General features: G+C 40.2%; 2 protein-coding genes across 2 annotated transcripts; one reads left to right on the top strand and one right to left on the bottom strand.

Annotated features, from left to right (window-relative positions):
• Window positions 1–821: 821 nt before the first annotated feature.
• On the bottom strand, window positions 822–6,498 carry c9h11orf54 (chromosome 9 C11orf54 homolog). Its single transcript, XM_064352293.1, has 9 exons — window positions 6,343–6,498; window positions 5,858–5,956; window positions 5,664–5,737; window positions 5,417–5,518; window positions 5,123–5,299; window positions 3,663–3,812; window positions 3,337–3,453; window positions 2,539–2,716; window positions 822–1,364 (listed from the first exon to the last, which is right to left on the bottom strand). Exons 1-8 carry the CDS (start codon window positions 6,407–6,409, stop codon window positions 2,543–2,545), a joined length of 960 nt encoding a protein of 319 aa, XP_064208363.1. The 5' UTR covers window positions 6,410–6,498; the 3' UTR covers window positions 822–1,364; window positions 2,539–2,542.
• An 896-nt stretch (window positions 6,499–7,394) lies between these two features.
• aspa (aspartoacylase) lies at window positions 7,395–25,110 on the top strand. Its single transcript, XM_064352294.1, has 10 exons — window positions 7,395–7,964; window positions 8,117–8,372; window positions 8,612–8,727; window positions 10,012–10,045; window positions 10,204–15,371; window positions 17,984–18,179; window positions 19,094–19,187; window positions 21,112–21,219; window positions 22,592–22,701; window positions 22,968–25,110. The coding sequence occupies exons 5-10, from the start codon at window positions 15,130–15,132 to the stop codon at window positions 23,163–23,165; spliced, it is 948 nt and encodes a 315-aa protein (XP_064208364.1). The 5' UTR covers window positions 7,395–7,964; window positions 8,117–8,372; window positions 8,612–8,727; window positions 10,012–10,045; window positions 10,204–15,129; the 3' UTR covers window positions 23,166–25,110.
• The last annotated feature ends 639 nt before the right edge of the window (window positions 25,111–25,749 follow it).

Genomic DNA, 25,749 nt, shown 5'->3' with positions numbered 1-25,749 from the left:
TAATGACATGTCATTTGCAATTCACCAGTCGTTTTTAAACGCATATTTCGGATAACCATAAAGTTGGAATGTATATTTTAATATGTGGTAGTAAGGTAATCCTCAGTGTTATTAAAATAAACAAATGGCGTGCGTAAGAAATGGGTACGAGCTGTACTTTTCCACTGTTGCATACTTATTTCGACACATTTTATTTAGGTATTTCAGAGAGGCCTATATCCAGATTAAATGGTTATAAATCCAGTCCATTCTACACCTGGTTGTTTTAAACGAAACCGTTCAGGTTAATTATCATGCAGTGGTTAGAACGGCAGCCGCCAACATGTGAATCCGACCAACCATTAAATTATAAACCAAGTTCCCTAAGTAGTAGCCTACACACCACCCAGAATGAATAATAATCATCTTAAACTAAAGTAAGGATTCAATGCCAGTGACCTTCCCCTACAACGGAGAACATACGTACAGCGTGTGTTCTCTGCTTCTGGTGATGGAAGCACAAACTGTTCCCTACACACGGCTGGATACAACAGCGCCAAGGACGCTGACATCGTGTTTCGGAAGGACCAATGGAAATACGTTTTAACGTATTAGCAGCACTTAATTTTTTCCAGAAAAGATAGTATTTACTTTAATTAAAAAGTTAAAGCATCTCTAACCAAGACATCACATTTTGCAACGGTCTCCACCACATTCTGCACTACAGCATGGATAATTGTGAGTGACTCCTGTGTCTGCTCTGGGCAATGCAGGGTACTGATGAAGTGGTTCCGTCACCGGTTCATTTAATGAACATTTCAGCCAAAATATTAAACTTGGTGTATTGTTATTATATTTATTCACATTTTGGGCAAGTGAACAAATTATTACTTGACCAATTTAGCTATCTGGAATTAAGGTTAAACGTTTGTTGTGTACAATACACATTATGAGCAGTTTGTAGGCTACTTTTTCTAATAATAATAAACCGTCCCAGGGACATCAACAATCGCTTTAAAACCCTATTTGTTGAGACTGGGTTACAGACCCCACATCTACACTAGGGGTGAGTGGGATACAAGGAAAAGGCAAGATATTCCTGTGGATATATCAGAAGCACTGTAAGACAAAAACAGGACTTGGAGGAAGTACAATTAGTAGCATGTTGCAGTTCAAAAAAAGATACAGTAATTAGAGCCTGCAGACACAAATGTCTCAGCTCAACGTGATCATATTTATTTTATGTAAGCAGGAAGCCTGATTTTGGAAGCAGTACGCTCTTAAAAAAAATGTTTTTTGTCCTTTTGGCATAGTCCTTCTCAGTCACATCTAGAGGCTGTTCCTTCAGTTCTTCTGCTTGCTTTTGTGTCCATGACCTGCTCCTGCTAAAAAAAAAAAACAGTGTTCAGAATCTCATAGCTCTTATTGACTGCAGTGTTACTTTCTCTACTTTCTTTTTTTGGGCTTTAGCCTGATGTTGGTGCACTGATGTTGATAATCTATCGCTGAAAAAAAAGCAGACACGTAGTCCGCCTCTGGGCTTGCCTCCTGACCAGGATTGTGATGCACATTCACACTTACCCACGTATTCCCATAGATACGCGCGCGCACACACACACACACACACACACACGCGCACACAAACACCTGTACTGAATGGAGAATCACTGGAACAGTCATGATTTCTATTATTGATCACCTAACATGTAATGATCACCTCTAGCCCTTCCTCTTTGTCTCACAAGGAATTGTCTTTCTATGGTCAGCAGGGGGAATGTGTGGCACTTTATGGGAACATGATGTTCTTAGTTTGGAATCTGATTGGCCTCCTGACACCACCCAGATACCACAGACTGACAACACAACTTTCTCTGCATCTCCTGCAGTGAGATATGTTGTCAGGAGTTAAGCTGTGACAACAGCTTAAGCACATCTCAAGGGTATTCGTGCTGAATATAAGGACTCTTATGAACAACATCTCTGTGTACCTGCTCCCCTGCTGATTGGTTTGAATTAATTCTGATAATTACCTTAGCTGCTCACGTCTCTCCACACTCATGGACCCTACTGCAACATATGGACGCGTGATTACACAATTTACTTTCCCTGCAGATAAATCAAGTGGTTTTGTTTTTATCCAATCATTTCTCTGAATCCTAACCCCTTCAAATAAGAAGCTGCAGTTGGATCTTTCAAATCAATCACCAATTGATTTATTTATCAATTAAAAACAACAATAAAAGCAACATGATTCTGGTCTTACAAGAGTAGGAACAATTGCATAAAATAATCTGTAAAGTTTTTAAACAATATTTTAAAATTAAATTTTTAGTTTTGTAAAGACATTCATACATAGGCATCAACATCACTATTTATATTTGTCTAAGAAACTAATTTCAAGCATTTCAACATAAGCCTTTAGATCAAAATGTCTTTAAGATCGTGAGAAACATACATTCAGTCAGGTGTGTCCTAACCTTTGACTGGTACTGTATATATATGAACCTATATAAAGAATGAGCTTCATACAAATGCCAAAGATTGGAATTAAAGTTTGACCTTCTCAATCTCGTCCAATCACGTGGGTGGTCTTGGGGCGATCAACGCGGTAGATGAACTCGGCGGGCAGGAAGTAGCCCAGGTATTCCACGGTGTCCGGCGTAGTGTCGATGTAGTAGTGTCCTCCCTCGCCATGGTGACTGAAGCAGTGAGTGTGCTCCACGCGCAGGTCCAAACCCTGGTGGGAAAAAAAGCAAGGACACAAATCGCATACAGAAATGGTTTTAAAGAAAGGAATGCTGCCCTGGCTTCAAATAGAATCAAAATATTATCTAAATCTAGAGGTGCACATTGCAAGGTGGGGTTTGTATCCGTATAGAAGAAAATGCAAAAAACTCCATGTCACTCAATCTCCAGTGGAAAAAAGCCTTCATTATTTGGCTATATCGTGATAGAATAAAAAAGCACCAATGCGGGTCGGCAACACATGCCTTCATCAGGGTACATGTGTTTTATTGATCATAATATAGCCAGATAATTTGGATTTAATTTAAGGTTTTCAATCTTTTTTAACTGGAGATTGAGTGCCTTGGAGTGTTTCTGGATTTTCTTCAACACAAAAATTCCATGCAAGTAATTCCAAAATGTACATGTCCCAGATCTGCCATGTTTGCATGTACGCCTTGAACATTCCCGTGCACTCATTGCCGAATACCGGTTGCAGTTCTACAAAGAACTGCCCATTCAGCTCCAGAGCCAAATTGTGTTATTTCCCCATGACACAATTTCAATGTCTCGGCAAAGCCACGTCTCATGGGTCACCAGGGAAGTGAGCGGAATCTTCTGGTTGGTACTCACGGGGTCCCTGGACACCAGCACAGACTGGCAGACGAGAGGCGCGCTCACTTCAAAGTGCTTCAGCCACTCGTTCACGTCCTCGTCGCTATTGAGAGGGCAGGCCGAAAACTCCCGCGGCTGCACGTGCGGGGGCCATATACCAAAGGACCAAGCGTTAAACAGGGAACCCTGATGTAACTTCATGGCACTACTGTGTGTAGCAAATAACACATGAACAATGTTAAATTATAACATAATATTATATAATATAATATAGTTTCATTTCATCCTGAAGCCAAAGGCATATATTTACAATCTCAAAGTGGTAATGTTTTTGCTGATTTTACCATGATGTGAATTTTGGCTTTCCCTTTCTGTATTACGAAGGTTCCCCCGAGAGCCAGGCTTTTGTCGCTGTAGTGATTCGCCAAGGTTTTCCTCAAGCACGTCACCAGACTGTCTCCTCCCGTCCGTCTGCTGGCCTTCACCTCCAGGACCTGTTACACATTAAAAACCACAGCGTCTAAACATTTCCAAAGCTCTCAACTGATTCACTTCAGCCATTCTCACCGCATAATGTGTGCTAGCTTTCCCGGTAAATACAGTCAGTCATATTAGGATTGAGTGAATATGGCTGCTAGGTGCCTCCTCCAGTTAAGACAAAAAATGTTCTAGTTTGTGGAAGAGCCCCACAGTCAAATCTGGACTACCCCAGTGCAGACTACACCGGACAGCCCAACTGTTACTAGTGTCGTCCAGGAAAGAGAGGGAATCCAGTGTCTGGGATTACAATGTCTCCTCACTAGCACCCCCTGCTGGCCTGAAATCTGCACATGCAGTTACTTCCCTATGTCTGAGCAAGCCTGATTTGTGGAAGAGTTGGCTGATAATGATGTGCTTCACAGGAGAGCATGCACTCGTCCAGGCTTTCCTGAATCTATAGCTGAGGTTACCTGCACTGAAATTTTGCTGGCAACAAGAGGTCCAGTTGAGGTCAATGCTGAGTGGAGAGAAAGCAGAGCTGAGAGCAGTGGCCAGTCCTCTTTCCTAACAGAAACCACTTGCTGTACCCACTGCAACTGCATACTGATTCGCAGATAGTCTTAGGTTGCAGTCTTCCTTTATAGATGCGAACTGTAGTGGCTCTGCATGTACTAATATGTACGGGGGCAGGGGCAGTGTAGGTACATATTATTAACAGGTGGCTGAAGCTGAGCCAATGTGACTTCAGTGCCTCTAGCCACGACCCAGCAAGTCTGACTTCTTGCACAGAATCACAGGATGTTTCGCAATATTCTGCTGTGCTCGGCATGATTTCCACATGCCATTTCCTTTTAAAAAAAGCTTATGCAACAACATTTCTGCTGCAAAACTAGGACGCATCCTGTACAGCATCTGGACCACATGATATTTTAGCATACGGCCACAGCTGGCCAAACAGTTCCGGTTAGAATGTGAAGCATGATTATAACTGTCTACAGGCCAAATTAAATGCATCACAAGCCATTTTTATGTATTACCCATTGAGGAAAGGAAAGGGCCTCATGTTCACATTGGCTGAACATTGAGAGAATTTTGCAAAAACTGAAGATAAAAAAATCACAAATGATTTTGTTTAGGAGGGGTCAAAATCATTTACATCCAGCATTATATAATCCTTTTGTCGTCTTCAGGACCTCCTTTGTGGTATGTGAAATTAAACCTTAAACCAACTCTGAGAACCCTTGGGTACACCTCAACCATACAGAGTGACACAAACAAATCCTGGAGGGTGGCAATAAATTTCCCCAAGCGTTTACGGTCTCACCTTCCCTGGCTTGCCCTCACACGCATACAGGTTGGCCAGAAGTCCGAAATCGCAGTCCGAGTATTTGTCGCTGTATTTCTCCAGCAGGCACGTCCCTTCACCGGGTTTAATGGAGGAAAGGTAGCTGCTGTTCACAGCTGGCTTCCCCCCCGATTCAGTGAGAACCAGAGGCATCAGCTGGAGAGAGTTATTAACAAAAAAAAAATGCAATAAAGGTCGGCATAAGCATCGGTGCATACACTAGACAGCAATGGTATGTTAGCACAATAATTCAGGCTGCAGCAGCTTACTTACTTCTGCATTCATTCCTACAGCTTTCGAAGAGACAGCCCCAGCTCCCAGAATGAAAGCTCCGGGCAGTTCTACCTCTTTGGCAACAGTGTTCATGTTGTACACCTTTCAAATAAAATCAGACATATATTCTCATGAGTACATTTTGTTTCCTTTCTCTACACTTAAAATGTTTTTTGTTTTTCCAACGTGGTTGAATAAATATTTGCCAAGACTTTAAACCGTATACTTTTGAGCTTTAAACTCTGACCTTATCCAGCTGTACCAGAGGAACCAGATAGGGAACACCGCCAACATCCGTTATTCGAGGTTTACCACACAGTCCTGTAAAAGGGAGAATTGGTGGAGAGGAGACATGTATCTGTCGACATTTAACATTAAAAGTACTCACGCATATTTGTTTAAATCTATTTTAAAAACAACACAAATATTTAGATATGTTACCCTTAACAGGAAATCTAAACGGATCCTCCGAAAGATCGGGACAGTCCACCACACTGACTTTCGTGTCAGCGAAGTTCTTTTTCAGGCCATCCTGCAGAACTAAGCGTTTGAGAATTTATTCGCGAGCGATAACAGGTCCACATAAACATGCACACTTATCTCTCTGTATATATTGGTTTAGCTAATTAGTCTATAACCTAAAGTGCATTGCTGTTGACGTATATAAATACATTTAAAAAAAACAAAAACAGCTACATTAAGGCGACATCGTCAGATATGGTTTATATTATGTCACATATAAGTTAGCTAAGCAGCCAGATAGGATTTAGCAATGGAATAAGTCAATAGACTGTATATGTAAATGCTGTACTTTGACCATTCATCGTTACTGATCTAATACCTGCTGCCACAAAAACGAAGTAACGATCATTTACGAGCATGCTGAACCTTAGCTAACTTGCTATAAACCCGTGTAGCAATTTTACCTTCACACAATTCTTCCAGTTTCGGAACATGCAACTCAAATTTCTCTGTTTTGCAGCAGTCCACCATTCTCCTACCTCTGTTACGCCTCTGATCACCCCCGAACCCTACCCCTTAAAAAGAAGTTACCACGTGATACTTAAACCAAACTCAGAGTAAACGCACGCTTGTCCGCCGAATATTTTAGTGCATCTGGGTCGCTACAAGGACAACTGGGACCAGAATACGTCAGATATCAGAGACAGACCAATTTTATTTATTTATTTATCACAACATTCAGGCAAAATACAAATTCACATCAAGACAAATCACAATTAATGGTGCAAATCACAATAAGACATTAACAAATAATGAAGCAAACGAATGCAAAGGAACCCTAATGTAGGCTACTGTGTCATTGGAACTGTGCTCATCGTTTTTGTATTGTTTGTTTTCCCCTTTTTTACATCATTTGTTTTCTTTATTCCTTAATTTCAGTAAGTTAACTCGTGGGTTCTTTCTTAAAACAGCGAGTAGGGGCATCGGGATTGCTTACAAAAAATTTTGTGTAAGCAATCCTAAAAATGTTTTAAATGCTTTGTGATACAATCTCACTCCATTACATGGCATGCCATCCCAGCCTGTAGTCATGTTCTACAAGATGACCTTCGCCTGATGTACTGTAGATCAGCTCGGTGAACAGGAGGAGCTATTCCGATAATTTCCAGACCAGCGAATATACACATTAACACAGATCCTGGCTAGCTGAGTGTAGCCTATGTATTAATTAATCTGGTAATCCTTTCCTTAACTGATTTTCAAAATTCAGCAAACTATAGCTGATTTCTCCTACAAGGATTGTCAGTTCAAACATAACAATAAATATGTATTTCTTAGAACACTTACAGTATGCGTGACTGCCATGATAAACATATCTGTGCTCATACATACAAAACCTTAATTGAGTGTACTACTGTGTCAGAGAGACTCAAAAATATCTTTGACTGTTTCGTTTGACATGACTGACATCATATTTACCCGACTCCTCGAGAAGTCACATGATGACGCCCTAAATGTCCCAATAGTTTCTCGCTGCGTGTGCTTCCTGGTCAACATGTATAGAGGTTTGAAGCACGTTGTTTAGATGTTGATGCACTGGCTACTTGCTTAATGGTGCGCTATATTGAGAAAAAAGTCTTTACGGAGAACGACCTAGCTAACAAATGCAATAATACTGCAACGGACCTAAACGAGAATGTAACGACTGGCTTGTGTCTCTGCTTTTAAGGTATCCTTATCGCACATAATTTGTTTTGCACGCTACACGTGAATGCGTGGAAGTGTGTGTTAAACTGAAGTCGAGATATTATGTAAACAAAAAATAACTACATGACAAATAAACAAATGACACTACCTGTAAACAGACAGTGGACTTGACCGCTTGCCTGCATGTCTGCAAGAAGGCTACTTTATTGTGCGAAATGTATCACGAAACGGTCACTGGTTTAGACGAGCCGCCGCTGAATGGGAAGCATCCTGACACGTATTTCGGCGATGCTGGTCGTGGGGAAAATTCAAGAGCACAAGAAATCATTTACAATTCCGCCAGTACCTCGTTTCCCACGTGGGAACCATCATCAGATCGGTAAGAAGTTGTTGGGACCCGTATACATTCGCATGGACATAAGTGACATTGGCAGTGCTGCATATGCCATCCTGATAGACTGTCGTGTTCCTGGCCGTACTGCCGTACAAATGCGTAAACTTTGAAAGTGACGTTTTAAATGTCTGTTACAGCGATTCGGTGGACAGCCTGTTTCTGACTCAGCATGAGGCGCAGCCAGTGAGAACCGTGAGAAGACAGAGACCAGAGGGGGACGCTCCGAATCTGCTTGCTGCTGGAGAACCCCTCTGGGAAAATGAGGAGTCCAGCAGCCCCCACGGACCGAGGGAGGCACCGTCAAAACCAAGGAAGAGCCACAAGGCCAGCCAAAGGAGACGGAGTGTGCATAGCTACAAACGATTGAACCAACGCAAGACTTTGACCTGTGAAGTAAGAATGGGAAAATTCTACTTTGATATAATTTTGAGGAAAATTAATTAATGGATACTTTCGGTTGCTCTGTGTTATATTGTTGTATGTAATATATAATAACTGTATGTGAAACTTCAAATACTTTTTGTTTTTATAGAGCAACCTAGTCCAGCAGGCAGTATAGCCTCTGTTTTAGGTTATTTTGCCATTGCTGTTTTATGATCATTTTCACAAGAATTAATTGTCCTTCTTAACAGCTTGCAGCACTTGGTGGCTTTTTCAAACGCGTAATGGAGATGAAGGTGTCTAAGCGTCGAAAAAAACGATACTACAAGGACACTAAGAGATGCATGTCCCCATTACCTGATCCAGAGTGAGTCTGTAAACCTTGGTTTTTACTTATATTTTTTCATGTGATTTTCCCCCATTTTCTTTCCAATTTGGAATGCGCAACTGTACGTACAATGAGCGCAATAATGTTTGGGAGAAAGAGGTTTTTATTGATTTGGCTCTGTACACCACAGTTTTAGATTTGTCATCAAACAGTTCATTTATTGTTAAAGTGTGCATTCTTAGGTTTTATTTGAGGTCATTTATTTAAGGCCATTATTTTATATATTTTGGTTTCACCATCTTGAAATTACAGCACTTTTTATAAATATACCCCCCCCCCCCCCAAATCAGGGAATCATAATGTTAGGAATAAATGATGTCACAGCTGTTTCTAATTAGTCAGGTGCGTTCAATTAATTTTTTACTGCAGATTTGAGAGCTTTCAGTATCTAGTTTTGATTCTAGCCTTTTGCTTGCTTTTGGAGTCTATTATTAATGTTTGTCAGCATGAGGACCAAAGTTGCGCCAATGAAAGTCAAAGAAGCCAGTATGAGCCTGAGAAATAAGAAATAACTGTTTAGAACTTCATTAAAAAGAAGAGAGCATAGATGAGCTGAGAAATCACAAAGAGCCTGGTATATAAAAAGTGAAAAATATATAAAAATGTATGAAAATACCCTTAAATAAAAGCTGAAAATGCGCACTTAAACATGTGGATTGTTTGATTACAAATCTAAAATTGCAGAGTGCAGACACAAATCAATAAAAAACTTTTTTTTAAATTAACTTTTTTATGTCTTTGTCTCAATCATTATGGCACTCACTGTGCATCAGCGCGCATTGCTGTAGCCTCCACTATTGATTTGGGAGGGCACAGATAAGCACGTGCGGTATTCTGAAGCCCGTGATGCCAAGCGCCACTTCCTGTGACACCACAGTTGTAAGTTGGGCTCTATCAGATGTGAGTCAGAGGAAGACACTTCATGTACAGTTTAACAGGTAGACTTGCAGGTGCTTGATTGATCAGCAGGGGTCGCTGGTGTGCAGTAAGGCACTGTTATCCCAGCTGACTGAAAGGCACCCACCCCTGGGTGATGGGAGAGCCAGTTGTGCATCGCCCTGTGGGCTTCCCAGCCATAGTTGGCGCTGTCACAGTCCAATCACAGGGCCCATCCATGTACCAGAATAGTGACCAGGATGAGTCACCCAGCAGCCTTTTCTTATTTATTCATAATGTACATTTTCTTTATATTTTTTATTTCTCCTGAATATGGACATTACATATAGTTCAATATCCTGTGTCTGTTTCTTTTTCAACTTCCAGTGAAGGAGAGGACAATGAAGGCATAAAAATTGTGGTGAGTTGAGAACACCGATGTGGTGCCTTGCTGTTAATTCAGCAGGCATGAAAGAAGCCTACTATTTATATCAGTTCACCAAATGTGCACACTTTGGACTGTGCATTCTTCTTTGACCACCGCAACTAATTTAGTCAAATTTGTTTTCCTTTTTTCAGGACCTGAGAGATTTTATTCCGAAATATAAGATAGCACGGAAGGGATATCTCCCATGGCTTGACAGAAATGATCCAGTGGATACTGTGGCTGAGAAAACTAAAGACGTGTCCGTAACGCCGAGCATTTCAGACTCTGGCAGTGGATCGTTGGCATCCGACAGCGAAGCTGGCATCGGGGAGAGTGAACGTTCCGAGAGCGAGGCCGAATGCCAGCCTGTCCCGTACCCCAGCTCTGGAAGGGTCTCCAGTTGTATGGCAGAAGCTCTAGGCAGTCGCTTTAGGCGGGGTGAGATGCAACCCATGGCTAGGAGAGCATCAAAGCCAGATTCTGAAATGGCCACTGGAGTAGAGAAGCTGAGGACAACGAGGAAAGACGCGGTAAGACAGCAGCGTGCAGCTGCGGAGAGGCCGCACGCGACCTTGAGCCAAGATGGGGTCAGTGAAGAGGAGGCTAGAACTGAACATCTGCCAGTGCGGGACTTTCCAGTGACGTGGCTGTTGGCTCCAGGAGATCTGGGAAATTCACAAGGTGGGAAAACAAGAGAAGAAGAAGAAGAAGAAGTAGAAGGAGAAGAAGGGAGTCTGTGGGAATCAAAATCACAAGGGGACAGAGAATTGGAAGGGGAAAATAAAGGACAAGAGAGTGCTATAGAGAGCAGTGCGGGTAGAAAAAACAAGATTTTACCTGTGCCTGTGAGGAAAGACGAGAAAAGGGGCACGTGGACGGACGAAGAATCTAATGTAGGCTTGCAGGGTAGTGTTCGAGAAGAGAGAGTAACTGTACCAGACTTAGTCCAGGTCGAGACTGAGGATATAGCGATGGAGACAGTTGAAGGTATAACACCGAGTGTAACGGAAGGTCAGCCAGCTGAACTCCTGAGGGGTGACGAACAAAGCAAAAGAAAAGAGGTGGACGATGAAGAATCTGTAGACCTGCCACCGGACAGTGTGCCTGAAGAGGGAGGAACTGCTGGGGGTGCAGCTGAGCCTGACCCCCACCCCCAGCCTCCCAGGGACTGGCAGCGCCAAATCCAGGACAAGGAATACTGTTCCAGGGTTGGTGAGGGAGAGCATTCCATCTTGAACTTCAGTGTTCCTGAACCTGTAGGTGACTCTGCTTCCGTGGATGCCATCTGTGAAGAAGGGATAAGGAAGAAGAAGAAAAAGAAAAGAAAGAAGGACAAGAGTGGGAATGTGGAGGAGTACATCAGTGAACCACCATGTGAAACTCTCAGTGATGCTCTTCACCTGACACCTGAAAAGGAGAAAAGTTCTGGAGCTAGTGTAGGTGAAAGTTCTCACTTGATCTGTATTGTTCCAGAAGCTGTTGGTGACTCCAGGGATGTCATCTGTGAAGAAGGTTTAAGGAAGAAGAAAAAGAAAAGAAAGAAGGACAGTGATATGAATGCAGAAGAGCATGAAAGTGAACCACCATGTGACAGCCTTTGCTTGACAGATGACAAACAGAAAAATTCTGAAGCTGGTGTAGGTGAACACTCCTTGATCTCCAGTGTTCCAGAAGGTGTAAGCAGCTCTACTTCTTGTGATGTCATCTGTGAAGAAGGGATAAGGAAGAAGAAAAAGAAAAGAAAGAAGGACAATGATAGGAATGCAGAAGAGCATGAAAGCGAACCACCATGTGACAGCCTTTGGTTGACAGATGACAAACAGAAAAATTCTGATGCTGGTGTAGGTGAACAATCCTTCTTGATTTCCAGTGTTCCAGAAGGTGTAAGCAGCTCTACTTCTGGTGATGTCATCTGTGAAGAAGGGATAAGGAAGAATAAAAAGAAAAGAAAGAAGGACAAGAGTGTGAATGTGGAGGAGTACATCAATGAACCACCATGTGAAACTCTCAGTGATAGTCTTCACCTGACACCTGAAAAGGAGAAAAGTTCTGAAGCTGGTGTAGGTGAACACTCCTTCTTGATCTCCAGTGTTCCAGAAGGTGTAAGCAGCTCTACTTCTTGTGATGTCATCTGTGAAGAAGGGATAAGGAAGAAGAAAAAGAAAAGAAAGAAGGACAATGATGGGAATGTGGAAGAGCATGGAAGTGAACCACTATCTCACACACTGAAGGATAGTCAGGCTAAGACTCGGGATAAAGACAGAAGCTCCACAGCAGGCGAAATGGAGCACTCTCACTCTAAATCCAGCAATCCAGAATGTGTTGATGACTCCGCCTTTAGTCATGTCATCTGTGAAGAAGGGATCAGGAAGAAGAAAAAGAAAAGAAAGAGGGACAACTGTGAGAATATGGAGGAACAAGTTGGCAAGCCACTACCTCATATGCCCAAGGACAAGGATTTGTACCAGACTAAGTACAAAGAGAAAAGTACTGGCGCAACTGAGTGCTATCAGTTGCAATCTAAAATTTCTGAACCTGTAAATAGTTCTGCATCTTGTGAGGTGGTCTGTGAAGAAAGGACGAGAAAGAAGAAGATAAAGAAAAGAAAAGGGGGTCATGGTATGAATGTTTGTGAGCAAGTCAGCTAACCTGTATCTCACACACTGACAGATAGTGGGCACAGGACAAAGGATAAAGAGAGAAATTTCAGAGCGGGTGAAGCAGAGCTCTCCTCCTCAAATTCCAGCATTCCTGACCATGGTAGTGACTCTGCCTCTGGTGATGTCTGTCAGAAAGGGTTGAAGAAGAAGAAAAGCAAGAGGGACAGCAGTGGGAATGTGGAGGAGGATATTAGTGGAACACCATCTCACATACCCAAGGACAGTCTCCACCAGACCCAGTATAAACATATAAAGCTAGTCAATAAACTTTTGCTGTGTGGTGGGATTTCTGCCATTCAACAGGTCATAGACAACAGGCAGTATGGATGCAGTACTGAGGCTTCTCTGGAGGCTATGGAGGCCAGTCTTACATCTCAGTCTAATGAAGGGGCAGAACTGAAGAAGAAGAATAAGAAGTAGAAAAAGCATATGCTGACAGAAAAAGAGTGAAGCAAGCAGTTTTTTTTTTTTGACTGACTCCAGTGAGCTGGAACGTTCTGCTGGACCCTATTGAAGGGTATGGTGCCAGGAATTAACTTCAAGAGGCTTTGGCAATGAGTACCACTATGTGCCGAGGAGATCTACACAGGGGCACGAAGACTCTCGCCCACTTGCAAAAATGGCCAAATGGGAGATCACCTATTTACAGGGTTCTAAGGTTTCACTAGGTTTTCCATTGGTAAAGGTTAAACATTGCAGAAAGCATGACGGAGAAAGCAACGGAAAAGTCAATGGTCACAAGTGCACCCACACCTGGGCCTCCAGTAAATGAGTCTTCATGAGAGGAGGAAATGATTGACAGTTGCCATGAGCAGTGGAAGGAGATGTAATAGAGGAGGACAGTATGGTCCGGCGCATAAAAACAGACGTTGCTTCTGCTTCTAAGAAAGCAGTCCATCAAATAACGCCATACTTGGGCACCAATTTTCTGTGTTGTTCAGAGGGAAGACTGCCCCATAGGGACCATACATTTCCAGAATTTTTCAGGAGCTATTTGGATGAGACTGAAAGTTTCTATAACTGTGTCATTACTCCTTGAGTACAAACTAAACAGTGTTTTATCATGTGTATATGTAACTGGTATTTTTCATATGTTTAAAATGGGTTTTTACAACTGTAAAGGTACTGCACCTTGTTTGCATGCATATAGATTAAAATCTGTAATGCAGCTGACGTATTTTAAAAAAACTTCTAAAAAAGCATTGTTAAGAATCTACAGTATGCACCATTTCACTAATTTCTGTATATAATTGGTGAAGTGGTGCATTTTGCAGATTATTAATAGTTTTTTAGAAGAGCATAGATAAATAACCAATGTCAGGCATCACTACAAACTTTCACCGCCTGCTTGGATGCTGGTGCTTTTATTACCATCTAATAATGTATTTCAGATGAATTTGAAATTATTATTTATGATGCTCAGAGTCATATTTTCCCTTTATTGCAGTTTAAGATTGTGTACATTGACATAGTAAATTACACGCAGCATTTAAAGGAAAACTGCATTTGTATGATTTTTTGGGCGCCGTCAAGGGCCCCCTGGAGTTATATGCGCAGCTTCTGTCAACAAGCCTTGACATGCGAGCCAAATTTACTTCCGGTCGACCAAAGTTTCTCTGCTGTAAGAAATGGATGACGAAAAAAATGCTGACAAGAACAGGTCGTATTCCGACCCTTCTGGTTTGGAAGACGAAAAACAGGTGTTGACCAGAGACCTCTTTAACAGCATTGTCTATGAAGCTATTATATCCAGAAATTTGTACTTTCATATTCGAAGACGGGATTTATTATGGAAAACGTCTATCATATGAACTTTAGACTGATTGTGTTTTTTTATAGTCAAATAAATAACTTCATGGCTTCCCGTGCCAAATATAAGCCGTACACACCAGTTTATAACTGTAAATATCTTAAGGTAGACATTATTCCTTAAATTGCAATGAAAGAGAAAGCTAATATTTGTTTTTGTCCATCTGCACACCTCACTTCGTTAAAAGTTACGGTGAGAAATTTCAGACACTTCTTTGGAAAATAAATAAAAAAATAAGTAGATTTCTTCACTGCGCACCAGTGTTCCGTGAATTCAATTGCAACGTAAGCCGATTGTGCATTTAGCCATAGTGTTTAGACATTTAACTGGTGGTAACAAATACAAAAATAAACTACAATGTAAAATGAGAAGTAGGAGGGCCATTTGACCCAACCCACTGGAGTAATGTCTAACACGGTTTATATACTCAAGACATCGTGAGAGCTCGACATTTAAACGTTAGGCAACTATTATGTAAGTCTGCTCAAACTGCAGTGACCGAAGGACGCGTCAGCGGCAACTGCTCTGTTAACTTTCTCGTACTTAAAGCGAAGGTTGTTCTGACTATTTTTTATTTTTTAGCTAACATTTATTCGGTTGTCATCGCAATGACTTCATGTCACAGTGTTGTTAATCTGCCTGAGGTTAGAAAAGTGGCTATCTTTGGAGGTACACACGGAAACGAAATGTCAGGCGTGACGCTAGTTAATTTGTGGATAAACAACGGAGCGGAGATCCAGAGGAGCGGACTGACGATAGAGCCCTTTATAACTAACCCCCGGGCTGTGGAGAAATGCACTAGATATGTCGACACCGATTTGAACAGAGCCTTCACACAAGATAACCTAAGGTAAATGAATCCCATTATAACGGTCCTCGGTATGTTGGTTTAAAAAAAAAAATGTTGTTAAAAATATGCTTAAATGTGGTTAAGCGAATACCAGAACCATATTTAGGACAATTGATGTAAATTTTAATTGGACCGAATATTATTTGTGAAACTTGCCTTGTATTTATTGTCTTGGTAAAACCATGGATATTGGAACACGTCCACACGCAGAAGGTGAATTGATTTGCAGCCTGGACTTTGTCTTATAGTCTTTTGGTATGATTCAGACTGATATTGCATTCTGCACAATGAAAAATCTTTGTTCTGTTGCAACATTTTATTATTAGTTCTACTTGAAAAGTGCAATTGCATTACTTTAAGTGTAAAATGGTTACATTAAATTTTAGGCCTACATTAGACATGGTTAACTTCAGCAGGTGGGGACCTTTTCCTGTAAATTGAGAGAGGGTTGTGGAGTAGTTTAAAAGTTTTAACACCACATTCCACTCAACAACAGTTTTTTACTGTTCTTCAGCTTGTGATTAAATAGAAATGAGTCTGTGGTAGAATCAATCTGAAAATATCAGTGACTGACTGCAAGAGATTTGTCTGTTGACAGAATATATTCCTGTTAATTTATCAAACACATTGAGTCAGTAGGCTTGTTTGAAAGCCGGGCAGTATTTTGAAAAAATTATGCAAAAGTTGCAGAATTACATGACAGTTATTTGGCTGACGCTCTTACGCAGAGTGACGTACAGTAGTGGAGAACATCAGTGTCACATTCAGGAATACAAAATGGGTACCACCAAGAAGGTGGGCTATCACAGTGGCCCATTTATAATCAACAATTTTTTTACCGTAACAAAAGACTGCACGACTGGACAAATAATCTATTATTGCAAGGCTAAACATGTAACATTATCCAAACTGAGATCCAGAGAAAGAAAGAGAACATTGAACATGCAACATTCAGTATTGGCCATTTTCATTATATAGGGGAGTAATATGTATTTTGATATCTTTGAATTGTTTTCCCCAATATAATCAATATTAAGCCATGGTACATTCAATATGCAACATGACATAGTGGCTGGTACATTTTTGTGAAATAAAAAGTGGTTTATTTTTAAAACCAAGAAAATATCAGTTATGTCAAATAAGTTGCTACTTTCAAGAGTGTAAAGATTTTGAGCTATTAATAACTAGTTCCTGAAATTAGGAAACCCTAACCATAACCCCCCAATACCCTGGGTGTAAGGATTCAGCTTTTCAGTTTTTCAGAATGTCCTTTAAGAATTTAATTTAAGTTAGCCTTACAGCCTCCCTCCACCAAAATGCAATCGAGTATCTCTACCTGTTTAAAAATATGTTCAAACCTCTCTCTACCTGTTTAAAAACATATTCAAACGTCACTCTACCTGTTTAAAAAAATATTCAAATCTCACTCTAGCTGTTTAAAAACATAATCAAACCAAACTCTACCTGTTTAAAAACATATTCAAACCTCACTCTACCTGTTTAGAAACATATACAAACAAAGCTCACTCCAACTGTTTAAAATAATATTGAAGCCTCCTGTTCAACCTTTTCCACAGAAACATGCTAGAAAGGGCTCAGAAAAGTCTTTGAGGTATTCAGGTTACATGCAGACTGCATAAATCTGCTTGCTGGGAGTTAGCATCCATGTCATCACTTTTCCATTTCTATATATCTATTTCTTTGTTTGTTTTTAATGAAAGTAAGTAAATGTGAACAAAATCACATTTCAAGTCTGTGGGATAGTTAAGCCCATTGTAGACAGTGTGCCACACTGTGTCCAACAGACACGTTTAATAGAACCTGGCAGTTTTTCTGGAAGTTGCTGTTTTTAATTAAAATGAGACCCCTCCCCCTCCCTCTGTCACACAGGAGTGGCTCAGAGAACATACTAGTCAAGCGACTGTGGTGTCTTTTGTTGTTTTGCACTGCAGTTAGAAAAAGTAAAATAGGGGAAAAAATGGGGCACAATTGGCCTGCAGGAGTGCCGTGCTTTTCAAAGGCCGGGAATAATTAGAACAGTGCTGGGTAAAAGGGTTGGTTGCTGCTAATTGTCAAGAGTTGCAGATAGTCAAAAACGCAAAGCCGCGAGGAAATAAAATATATGAAACGTGAACGTCTGAACGTAAACATGAATATCACGTCACATGAACACGCAGTTGATTAGTTTCCGTCATAGTCCGCCCGGTAGATCGTTTTTGTCCGGCAGTGCCTGGTTCATGTTGCATTCAAATGAACCAATGGTGGAAATTAACAAGTGGATGTGTTCCAGGTTGATTTTATTTGCTAATGAAAGAACATCTCAACTGGCATCCACAACAACGATTTGAAATAAGGGAGGCTGCATTTTTTAACAATATTTTAATAGTATAAAGTGGCATACTTTATGGGCCAGTGTTTTTCTTTGTAATGCAAATTATTTTATACATATTGGTAGTTGTTCCCCAAATGACTTTTGTTCCTCATTTTCCATATTATATTAGGGTGTATTATTGTCTATAAGGCAAATGTAGCTTTATGGTATTGGTGTTGAGTGAATTATTGTGACTAATGACTAATGCATTATGGGATACATGGTTGCATTAACTCCTCAGTGTGCCAAGAACTCAAGACCTACCATATGAAGTGAAGAGAGCTCAAGAAATCAATCAGATGTTTGGACCCAAAGGCAGTCCAGATGCCTATGATGTCATTTTTGATCTGCACAACACAACCTCCAATATGGGCTGTACGATTATTCTGGAGAACTCAAAGGACCACTTTAATCTTCAAATGGTGAACTTCATCAAGGTAGTGATTTTTGTTTCATTTTGTTATTCTGCTAAGGAGAACAAAGTCCAAATATTGATAACAGTATCAATTAGCATCATGGTGAACAATACATTAGAGACAATGTGTAAACCTATAAAATTCTCTCCATGAAAATAGAAATAATTTTAAAAATAAATGCATGCTGCACGGTTGATTCAACATTGTTCTAATAGTGTATTATGGGGAGTCCGCAGGAACATTGCAACATAGTCTTGTGACTTACAAGTAACGGCATGTTCTGAATGTCAGTCCAGATTGTGAATGTTTTTTTTATAACAGCAGTCACTGACATCAAGATCACTTATGGGAAACTAGCGAGTACTAGAGCTTTAAAAAAGCCCAGGGTTGCTCTTTGGCTCTTGGGGGCAAAAAAAGTGTTTGATTGCACAGACTAAGCACTAATAAATGAGATTTATTGGGGTCATAAGCGCGGTGTATGCTTTAGTGCAACTAAACATTTTTCTTGGGATTAATTTCTGAATGGCCTTTTCCTTAACTCACTTGGAAGTGAAATTTAGTTCCAGAGGTGGGTAACCCGGCTTCAAAGAATAAAAATACTGACCATGTATTTGCTCCACCAACATGCACTAAACCAGCTGATTACAATAATTAGGTCTCCTATCATGCTGAAGAGTTATGCTAATTAGAGTCAGCTGGTTTAGTGCATGGTGGTGGAACAAATACATGGTCAGTCTTTTTACTCTTTGAAGCCGGGTTACCCACCTCTGCTTAGTTCCCAGTTGGGTAAGCGTGTTGCCCGTTAACAGAAGCTTCAAAAAAAACTAGCGATGGAAAAACGGCAGCGGGTGCCCTTTGGTTTCCCCCGTTGCTGAGCGTTGGCGGGAATGCCGTGCGCTTTCCCGGAGTCAAGCGGTGCTGTGTTTGTCATGCAGAGCGCCATTGCTCCAGCCAGCTGCCCGGTGCTGCTGACTGAGCACCCGCTACTTCAGTACTCCACGACGCGATCCGTTGCCAAGCACCCCGTCGGTGAGTACAAAGTCCACCCTCGACTCCGGCAAATTCAGCCGAATCCCACAGCAGCGCAGAGTCGGCTGTTATTGGCTGCCGTGTCTTACATGCTTACATGCAGCGCCTAAGAGCCGACTCGGCTTTTACAGTCTGGAATATTAGGTGGCCGAGGGGACAATGCACTGCTTGCTGCATTAGGTCTCTCATTAGCACTTAGCAGTTTTTTTGTGTTAAGTTTTCATTGCCGTTATGCGGCTTGAAGTTTAAGTCAAGTCTCCAAGATAACCACAGTGATTTCAGTCTTTAAGGAGAGATGTATGTTATGTTGATTCTGTGATGATAATAATACATAATTTTTGTAATGTTGAGTTTTTTTTGGAAACAACCAAACAAAGTAACCCAATTAGCCTGTTAACCTAATTTAATCCTCTTGCTCTTTGTCCTTGAAGGCATACTCCATTTTGTTTGTCTTTAGTACAGTCAATATTGGAGGAATTTTTAAAATGCTGTTTTGTTCCTTCGGTGAAGATATGTAAAAAGCCGTGTCTGTCTTGGGGGATCAAGTAGGTTCCAGGAAAATGTCCCCAAGTACACCCTTTTAGTAAATCTGAATCCAAACAAGCTACATATTCCTACAGAATGAATCCCTTTTGAGTCGAGAAATGCATTACCAACCCGTAAGCAATCTACTTTCTTCATTAACTTTGTGGAAGAACAACCAGGTCAGAGTTAATTCTTCACCACTGCAATATGAACAAATGAATTCTGCAGATGCTTCTGTGGAGGTAACAAGTTCAAATTCCCACCGCCACTGAAGCTCCTCCTCCACAGGCCTCACTGTTGCTCTTCATGCATTTTTTCTGCTAGCCGCTGTCGGCACAGGCATGGGCGAGATAAGATTTCTTTTCTATGTAGTGTCTCCCGGCATCTAGGGTCTAGTGCTTGTCACCAAGGATTTTGGGCCCCATGGAAAGTTCTCACATTGGGCCCCACCACCACAGGCCACCCCATCCCTGCACAATTACAGCACAATTTTTTGCAGGCCCCTGTCACTCAGGGCCCTTCAAATGAAACTAACTTTCTTCTCACATATGGCGCACCTGGCTTGCCGCACAGTAGGGCCTTGTAATACTGTCATGTCAGCTGACTAGCTAGCTTTGTCTATTAATTTCAATGGAGCTAGGTAATACTAGCTTTCTAACACAACCTACACATACAGGAACAAGCTAAATCAAATGTACGAGGAACTGTAACCAAATAAACGCATTGGGCCTCATTCACAAAACTTTTCTTAAATTATTCTTACCAGACCTGGTTCAAATACGTATTTGTTTTGGATTGAAATATTTTTCTGTGCTCTATTGATCTTGTCTGGTGTAATTGAGCCTGCCAGTAGGACCAGAAGGCGCGGTTTGCACTTTTTGAGAGTATTCCTTTGTTCCAATACAAAAGATCAGTAAAGCGTAGAAAAGTATTTGAATCCAAAACAAATATGACTCAAGGGAATAAGCATACAGCAGTATTATCAAGTGTCCACGGTCACAGGATATCTTTATATACACTACATTTGCCTTTGGGAATGCTGTAGCTGGCATCAATCCTTAACTCCTGTTATCATATCTTACTCTGGGAGCCAGAGCTGGAGGCAACAGTTGAGCTAGCTAGATTTTTATTTATTCAATTCAATTTCAATTCAATTTTACTTTTTACAATGAACTGTCACAAAGACGCTTTACAGAGTAGCGTGGGAAGAGACAGAGCAAAAAGAGCAAACACCAGGCCTGAACCCCCAATTTGTTGTGCTGTGCCACACAAATCAGTTGTATGGTGTGGTTTCATTCTTTCATTTTGAGGTACAGCATTTATTGAAAACATGAAACAATTGTAAGAACAGAATGGATGGCATTATTTAAGTAACAGATTCTTTGTGTGTTCCTTTCAGGTGTTGAGGTCGGTCCCCAGCCTCAGGGAGTTCTACGGAGCAATATCTTTGAATCCATGAGAGCCATCGTGAAACATGCATTGGACTTTATTGAGCTTTTTAATGGAGGTTGGTATTTTCCACGAGCTTAATCCAGGATTAGCATTCCAGACTTAGAATGCAACATGCTTTTTGGCACCCTTGTTCAGAGATGTTTATATCAGACCCACATCTAAATCCTCCCTACTGTGAAACTTTAAAATGGATATTAAACATGACTTTGTGTATATGCATAACATAAAACTTTATCTGTATCTGTAACTTTATTTGACGTTTATCAAGTCCTGTCAGCCTAGTCACACTCTTTTTGGTGTGGTACTTTTGGGATTATCGGCTGTGTGATTTTATTGAGTCAGCTGAAATGTTGATTCTGCATGTTGATTCTGGACTGTGGTAGCCTTGCTGGACATGTGGATTGGGTGGTTGAAATGTTCTTGAATGTTGATTCTGGACTGTGGTAGTCTTACTGGAGATATGGATTGGGTGGTTGAAATGTTATTGTAAGTTGATTTGGACTATGGTAGCCTCACTGGAGATGTGGCTTCATTAAGGACCAATGGGGTGCTTGATACACACCAAACACGCCTACACTGGTCACAATGATCATTTGGTTACCTGTCACCTGATTGATGGATAGGATCCATCATTTTATTCCTGGTACAGAGAATAAAGCTTGTCCTCAAATAACACCACATCATGATTGACCTGCCTTTCTTTGACAATGTAAATCTAAAGGATATTACTTTGTTAATGAAATTGTTATTGACATAGAATTTACAACTGCAAGTTTTACTTTACTGAGTCTAAACTTTCTTTACGAACTCTTAGGTCTTGACATCAAAAAATACTTTTGAAATCCCCTTTAGTGAAGTGAAAGTACAAGTCAGGATCCACTTCCCTTTCCTGTTGAGCACATAACGCTTAGTTGTTTTCCAGCTTTATGTAAACATGCGCTAGATCCCGAGGTTTAATTGAGGCCAGTTGAATCTGTGGAGCCCTGTTCGTGAATGGAATGTTTGTTGGAAGTTGGTTGGTTTCCATGTCATTAAAGACTGAGTTTGTATCATGGATTCAGGGGCCATATTGTTCCTGAAGAATGCCTTGCTTGGTGCTGAATTGCATTTTCTGTGCAGAACATTAACTGTATGGTGACTGCACAATGGACAGAATATATATTAAATAGAGCTTCCCATCGTATATAGAAATGACAATGTATGAATGAATGAATGGAAGTTTTATTGCAAGATACTGAATGGCAGAAATATACTGTAATTTTAAAATGAACAACAATTACAGTAGACTACTGTAATTACAATGGGATTAAAATACTGTTACAGTAGTGCTTTGTGTTGTAGAATAAATATTACCTCTAACGGATGTTTTTTTATTTTCTTTAAATAAATGGTTTCTCTAAAAGTGACACTATGCTTCTTCACCGCAGGTATGGAGTTCCCACCCTGCACTGTAGATGTATACAGAGTTTCAGAAAGAATGGATTACCCAAGGGACAAAAATGGAAACATTACTGCCATGGTCCATCCTAATTTACAGGTATACAATCAAGCAGCTCAGGCAGATATTTTTTTATTTGTTTCCATTGTTGTTTTAGCTGTGCCTGTGCAGGATACGAAAATGATCTTTTTGTCTCGTCTGTTGCGTTTGCTTTTAGTCGTAGTGTTTCTCCTTTGTCATTATAATGAACGCACACAATGCGAAGCGTACAGCAAAAGCGTAATTATCAGCAAGCGCGTTTCCCATGAATTACGGAATTGTGTACCGAATCGGGGGGACTCAACAAAAGCTTTTATTTCCCGTAGGACTGTGACTGGGAGCCGCTAAACCCGGGCGACCCGATGTTCCAAGCGTTTGATGGGAGAACGATCAAATACGAGGGTGACAGCACGGTCTTTCCTGCCTTTATAAACGAGGCGGCCTACTATGAGAAGCACCAGGCTTTTACCATGACCAGGAGAGAAACATTAACAGCGAATGGTATCAAAGCCTCCAAAATGTAGATCCAGTGATGAGTGTAATTACAGGAGGTTTGGTGGTGAAATAGTCTGCGCATTTTTTTGTGATCAGATGCAGCTTTGACAGCTGATTTTAAATGTAAAACGTTCCTGAAATTTATGAAGATTTAAGTTTTTGACATTTTTATTGATATTTTGCCATAACGTATAACTATGCAATATTTTATGCAATAAATTACAACAAAAAAATATTAGCCATTTTAGAAATGTTTTGTGAAAATCTTGTGGTTACATTTAAGGTCAGAACTGTAATTGTGATTGAAAATGCCTATTCATTAGCAGAATATTTTCTCCAAACTAAATTACTGTATATAACCTGAATGTCCCAGCAAGACTCTGTGAGATACTAGGCTCTACTTTTTCTGCTCAGTTTAGTGTACAAGAATATTTAAGAAGACTCAGGAAATCGTGTGGTCAGTATTCCTTACATTAAAATTTAAATATTAACTCCAATACCAGCTTATCCTTATGTCTGTACCTCCTCCAAACACTGATGAATCTGGACTCTATTGCTATGGCTTGCCTTATAAAGTTATTGCCATGTTTTGTTAGGGATAAAGGTTGTTGGCAGTTTTAGCGGAGTAATTTCCATTAAACTGCAGTACTGTCTGGAAGTTTGCAACAAAGAAAAAAGTACAGCCTTTAAGCCTTAAACTTCCTGTTGTATGAGTGTGCCAAATGCAGTATTTTATTCTACCTACTGTTTTACAGGGTTTGAGTGCACCCTCACTTCTGTGATTCAAACATTACCTCTTGTTGAACTTATTGACAGTCAGACAGATATACAGATGGCTAAACATTCACATAAAAAGCCAAATGCAGTAGTATGTGTGAGGGTAAGTAGTCACTGTTTTTACAGAATTGTTCATATTTTTTGAAAAGGGCTAAATTGTGTGTAGTCTGCAACACTACCCTTTCTTACGTTCAGTAACCTTAATCATAAAATGATCTTGTAGAAGAGGGTACAGTAAAGTCTAAATTTGAATGTGTATATTTTTGAGAACATTATTCTTGGTGAACTTACATTTCAGTTTTTTGTACATTACAAATTTATATTTGTAACACACAGAAGTAGGTTTCTACACATAATCTGAGCATTCGCGTTGAATTTTTAATTATGCATATCTATTTATGTAAGCAAGTTGTGCAGTGCAATTGTTTTCATGTCTAAACTGGTATTTCAGCTTTCATTTAAATAATTCTGAAATTATTTATTAAATAGTTAAAGTTCTCTGGTCGTTTGTGTTAGATGACTGATTTCGTTCTTTGTGTTATTTTCTGAGAGTCTTCCTTATGTATGACACATTCCATTTTTAGTATATATGTAATGTAATATGTAATGTTTTATTTAATATGTTGTGGATATTTGTTGCATTGTTTAAAAGCAAAACTAATTATTCTCTAATTTATGAACAATACATGTAATTGCCTTGCTGATATAGTAATTCTAAGTAGTTATCAAAGTATTTCTGATTACTGTATTTATTAGCATGAAATTGGATTTATTAAAATATGCCATTACAAATCTACTTGAATTGCTTGACTTAATCATATTTAGCATGGGAGCACAAACAGTCAGTGTCTTCCATGTCAAAGTGATCCAGGAGTATTAGCCGCATCATTTTCTATCAGTGGGTCCACGTTTTGATTTGGTCTGCGGGGAGCACTGTCATCTATCATGTCTTCCAGCATTTCAGTGTCCTGCAGTTCAGTTGGAATTATTGCCGAGCACACCTTTCTTGACCTTTCATTTATGATGGAAATTGTTTTTTATTAGCAGAATTAGACGAAAGATGGCCAGACTCATAATTTCTGTTCGCTAAGTTTTGTTGTAAAGGATCCCATTTCTGTTTCCCATGTGATATTTTTAAATATGTCAGTTGCGGAATACCTGTAATATTCTAATGTCAATAAACTAAACTGTGAAGCATTCTGCAGTGGCTAATGGTATTGATTTAACGGAAGTTAAATGAGGGGGACCTTTAAGGCCTACAGGGAATACAAAGGACCAATTATACCATTTATTTCAGTTTGATCAGTACAGTATTGGTATAGCAGAGATGTACATTCCCAGTCTGAATATTTAAAGGGCTAACTGGACAGTCATCCCATTGTCCAGCGTAGTTACAGTAGCACTCTCATCAAGAGAATCATATGATTTGTTTACGGTACATGATAATATTACATTATTAAGTGTTTATCATACTTCACATTTTCTAAATGTAATGGTCATGCTGAATACAAACAGGAAATTCCGGTCAATTCAATTTTGCAAATGTGCGAGATTTAACTTTCTTTATGTCAAATGTCACAAACCAATTAATTTCCCAAATAATCCCAATTTGACGATATGATAGATCATATATGCTTATCAATTGTCAGCCTTGGACGCTTTTCTGTATTTGAACTTCTACCAGTGGACGTGCGCAAAGCTATGCCTCCACTAGGTGTCACTTTAGGACAACAAATCAAGCGAGGGACGCTGCATCCGCAAATTGATAAATTACCTTTAATCGAGTGCTCTTTTGTAGTAGCCTACATAGTACATTCATGGTTTATCTTTGGTCTC

Source organism: Anguilla rostrata, chromosome 9 (assembly GCF_018555375.3).
Source record: "Anguilla rostrata isolate EN2019 chromosome 9, ASM1855537v3, whole genome shotgun sequence".
Classification (NCBI taxonomy): Eukaryota; Metazoa; Chordata; class Actinopteri; order Anguilliformes; family Anguillidae; genus Anguilla; species Anguilla rostrata.
This window is presented reverse-complemented; position numbering and strand designations above follow the sequence as displayed.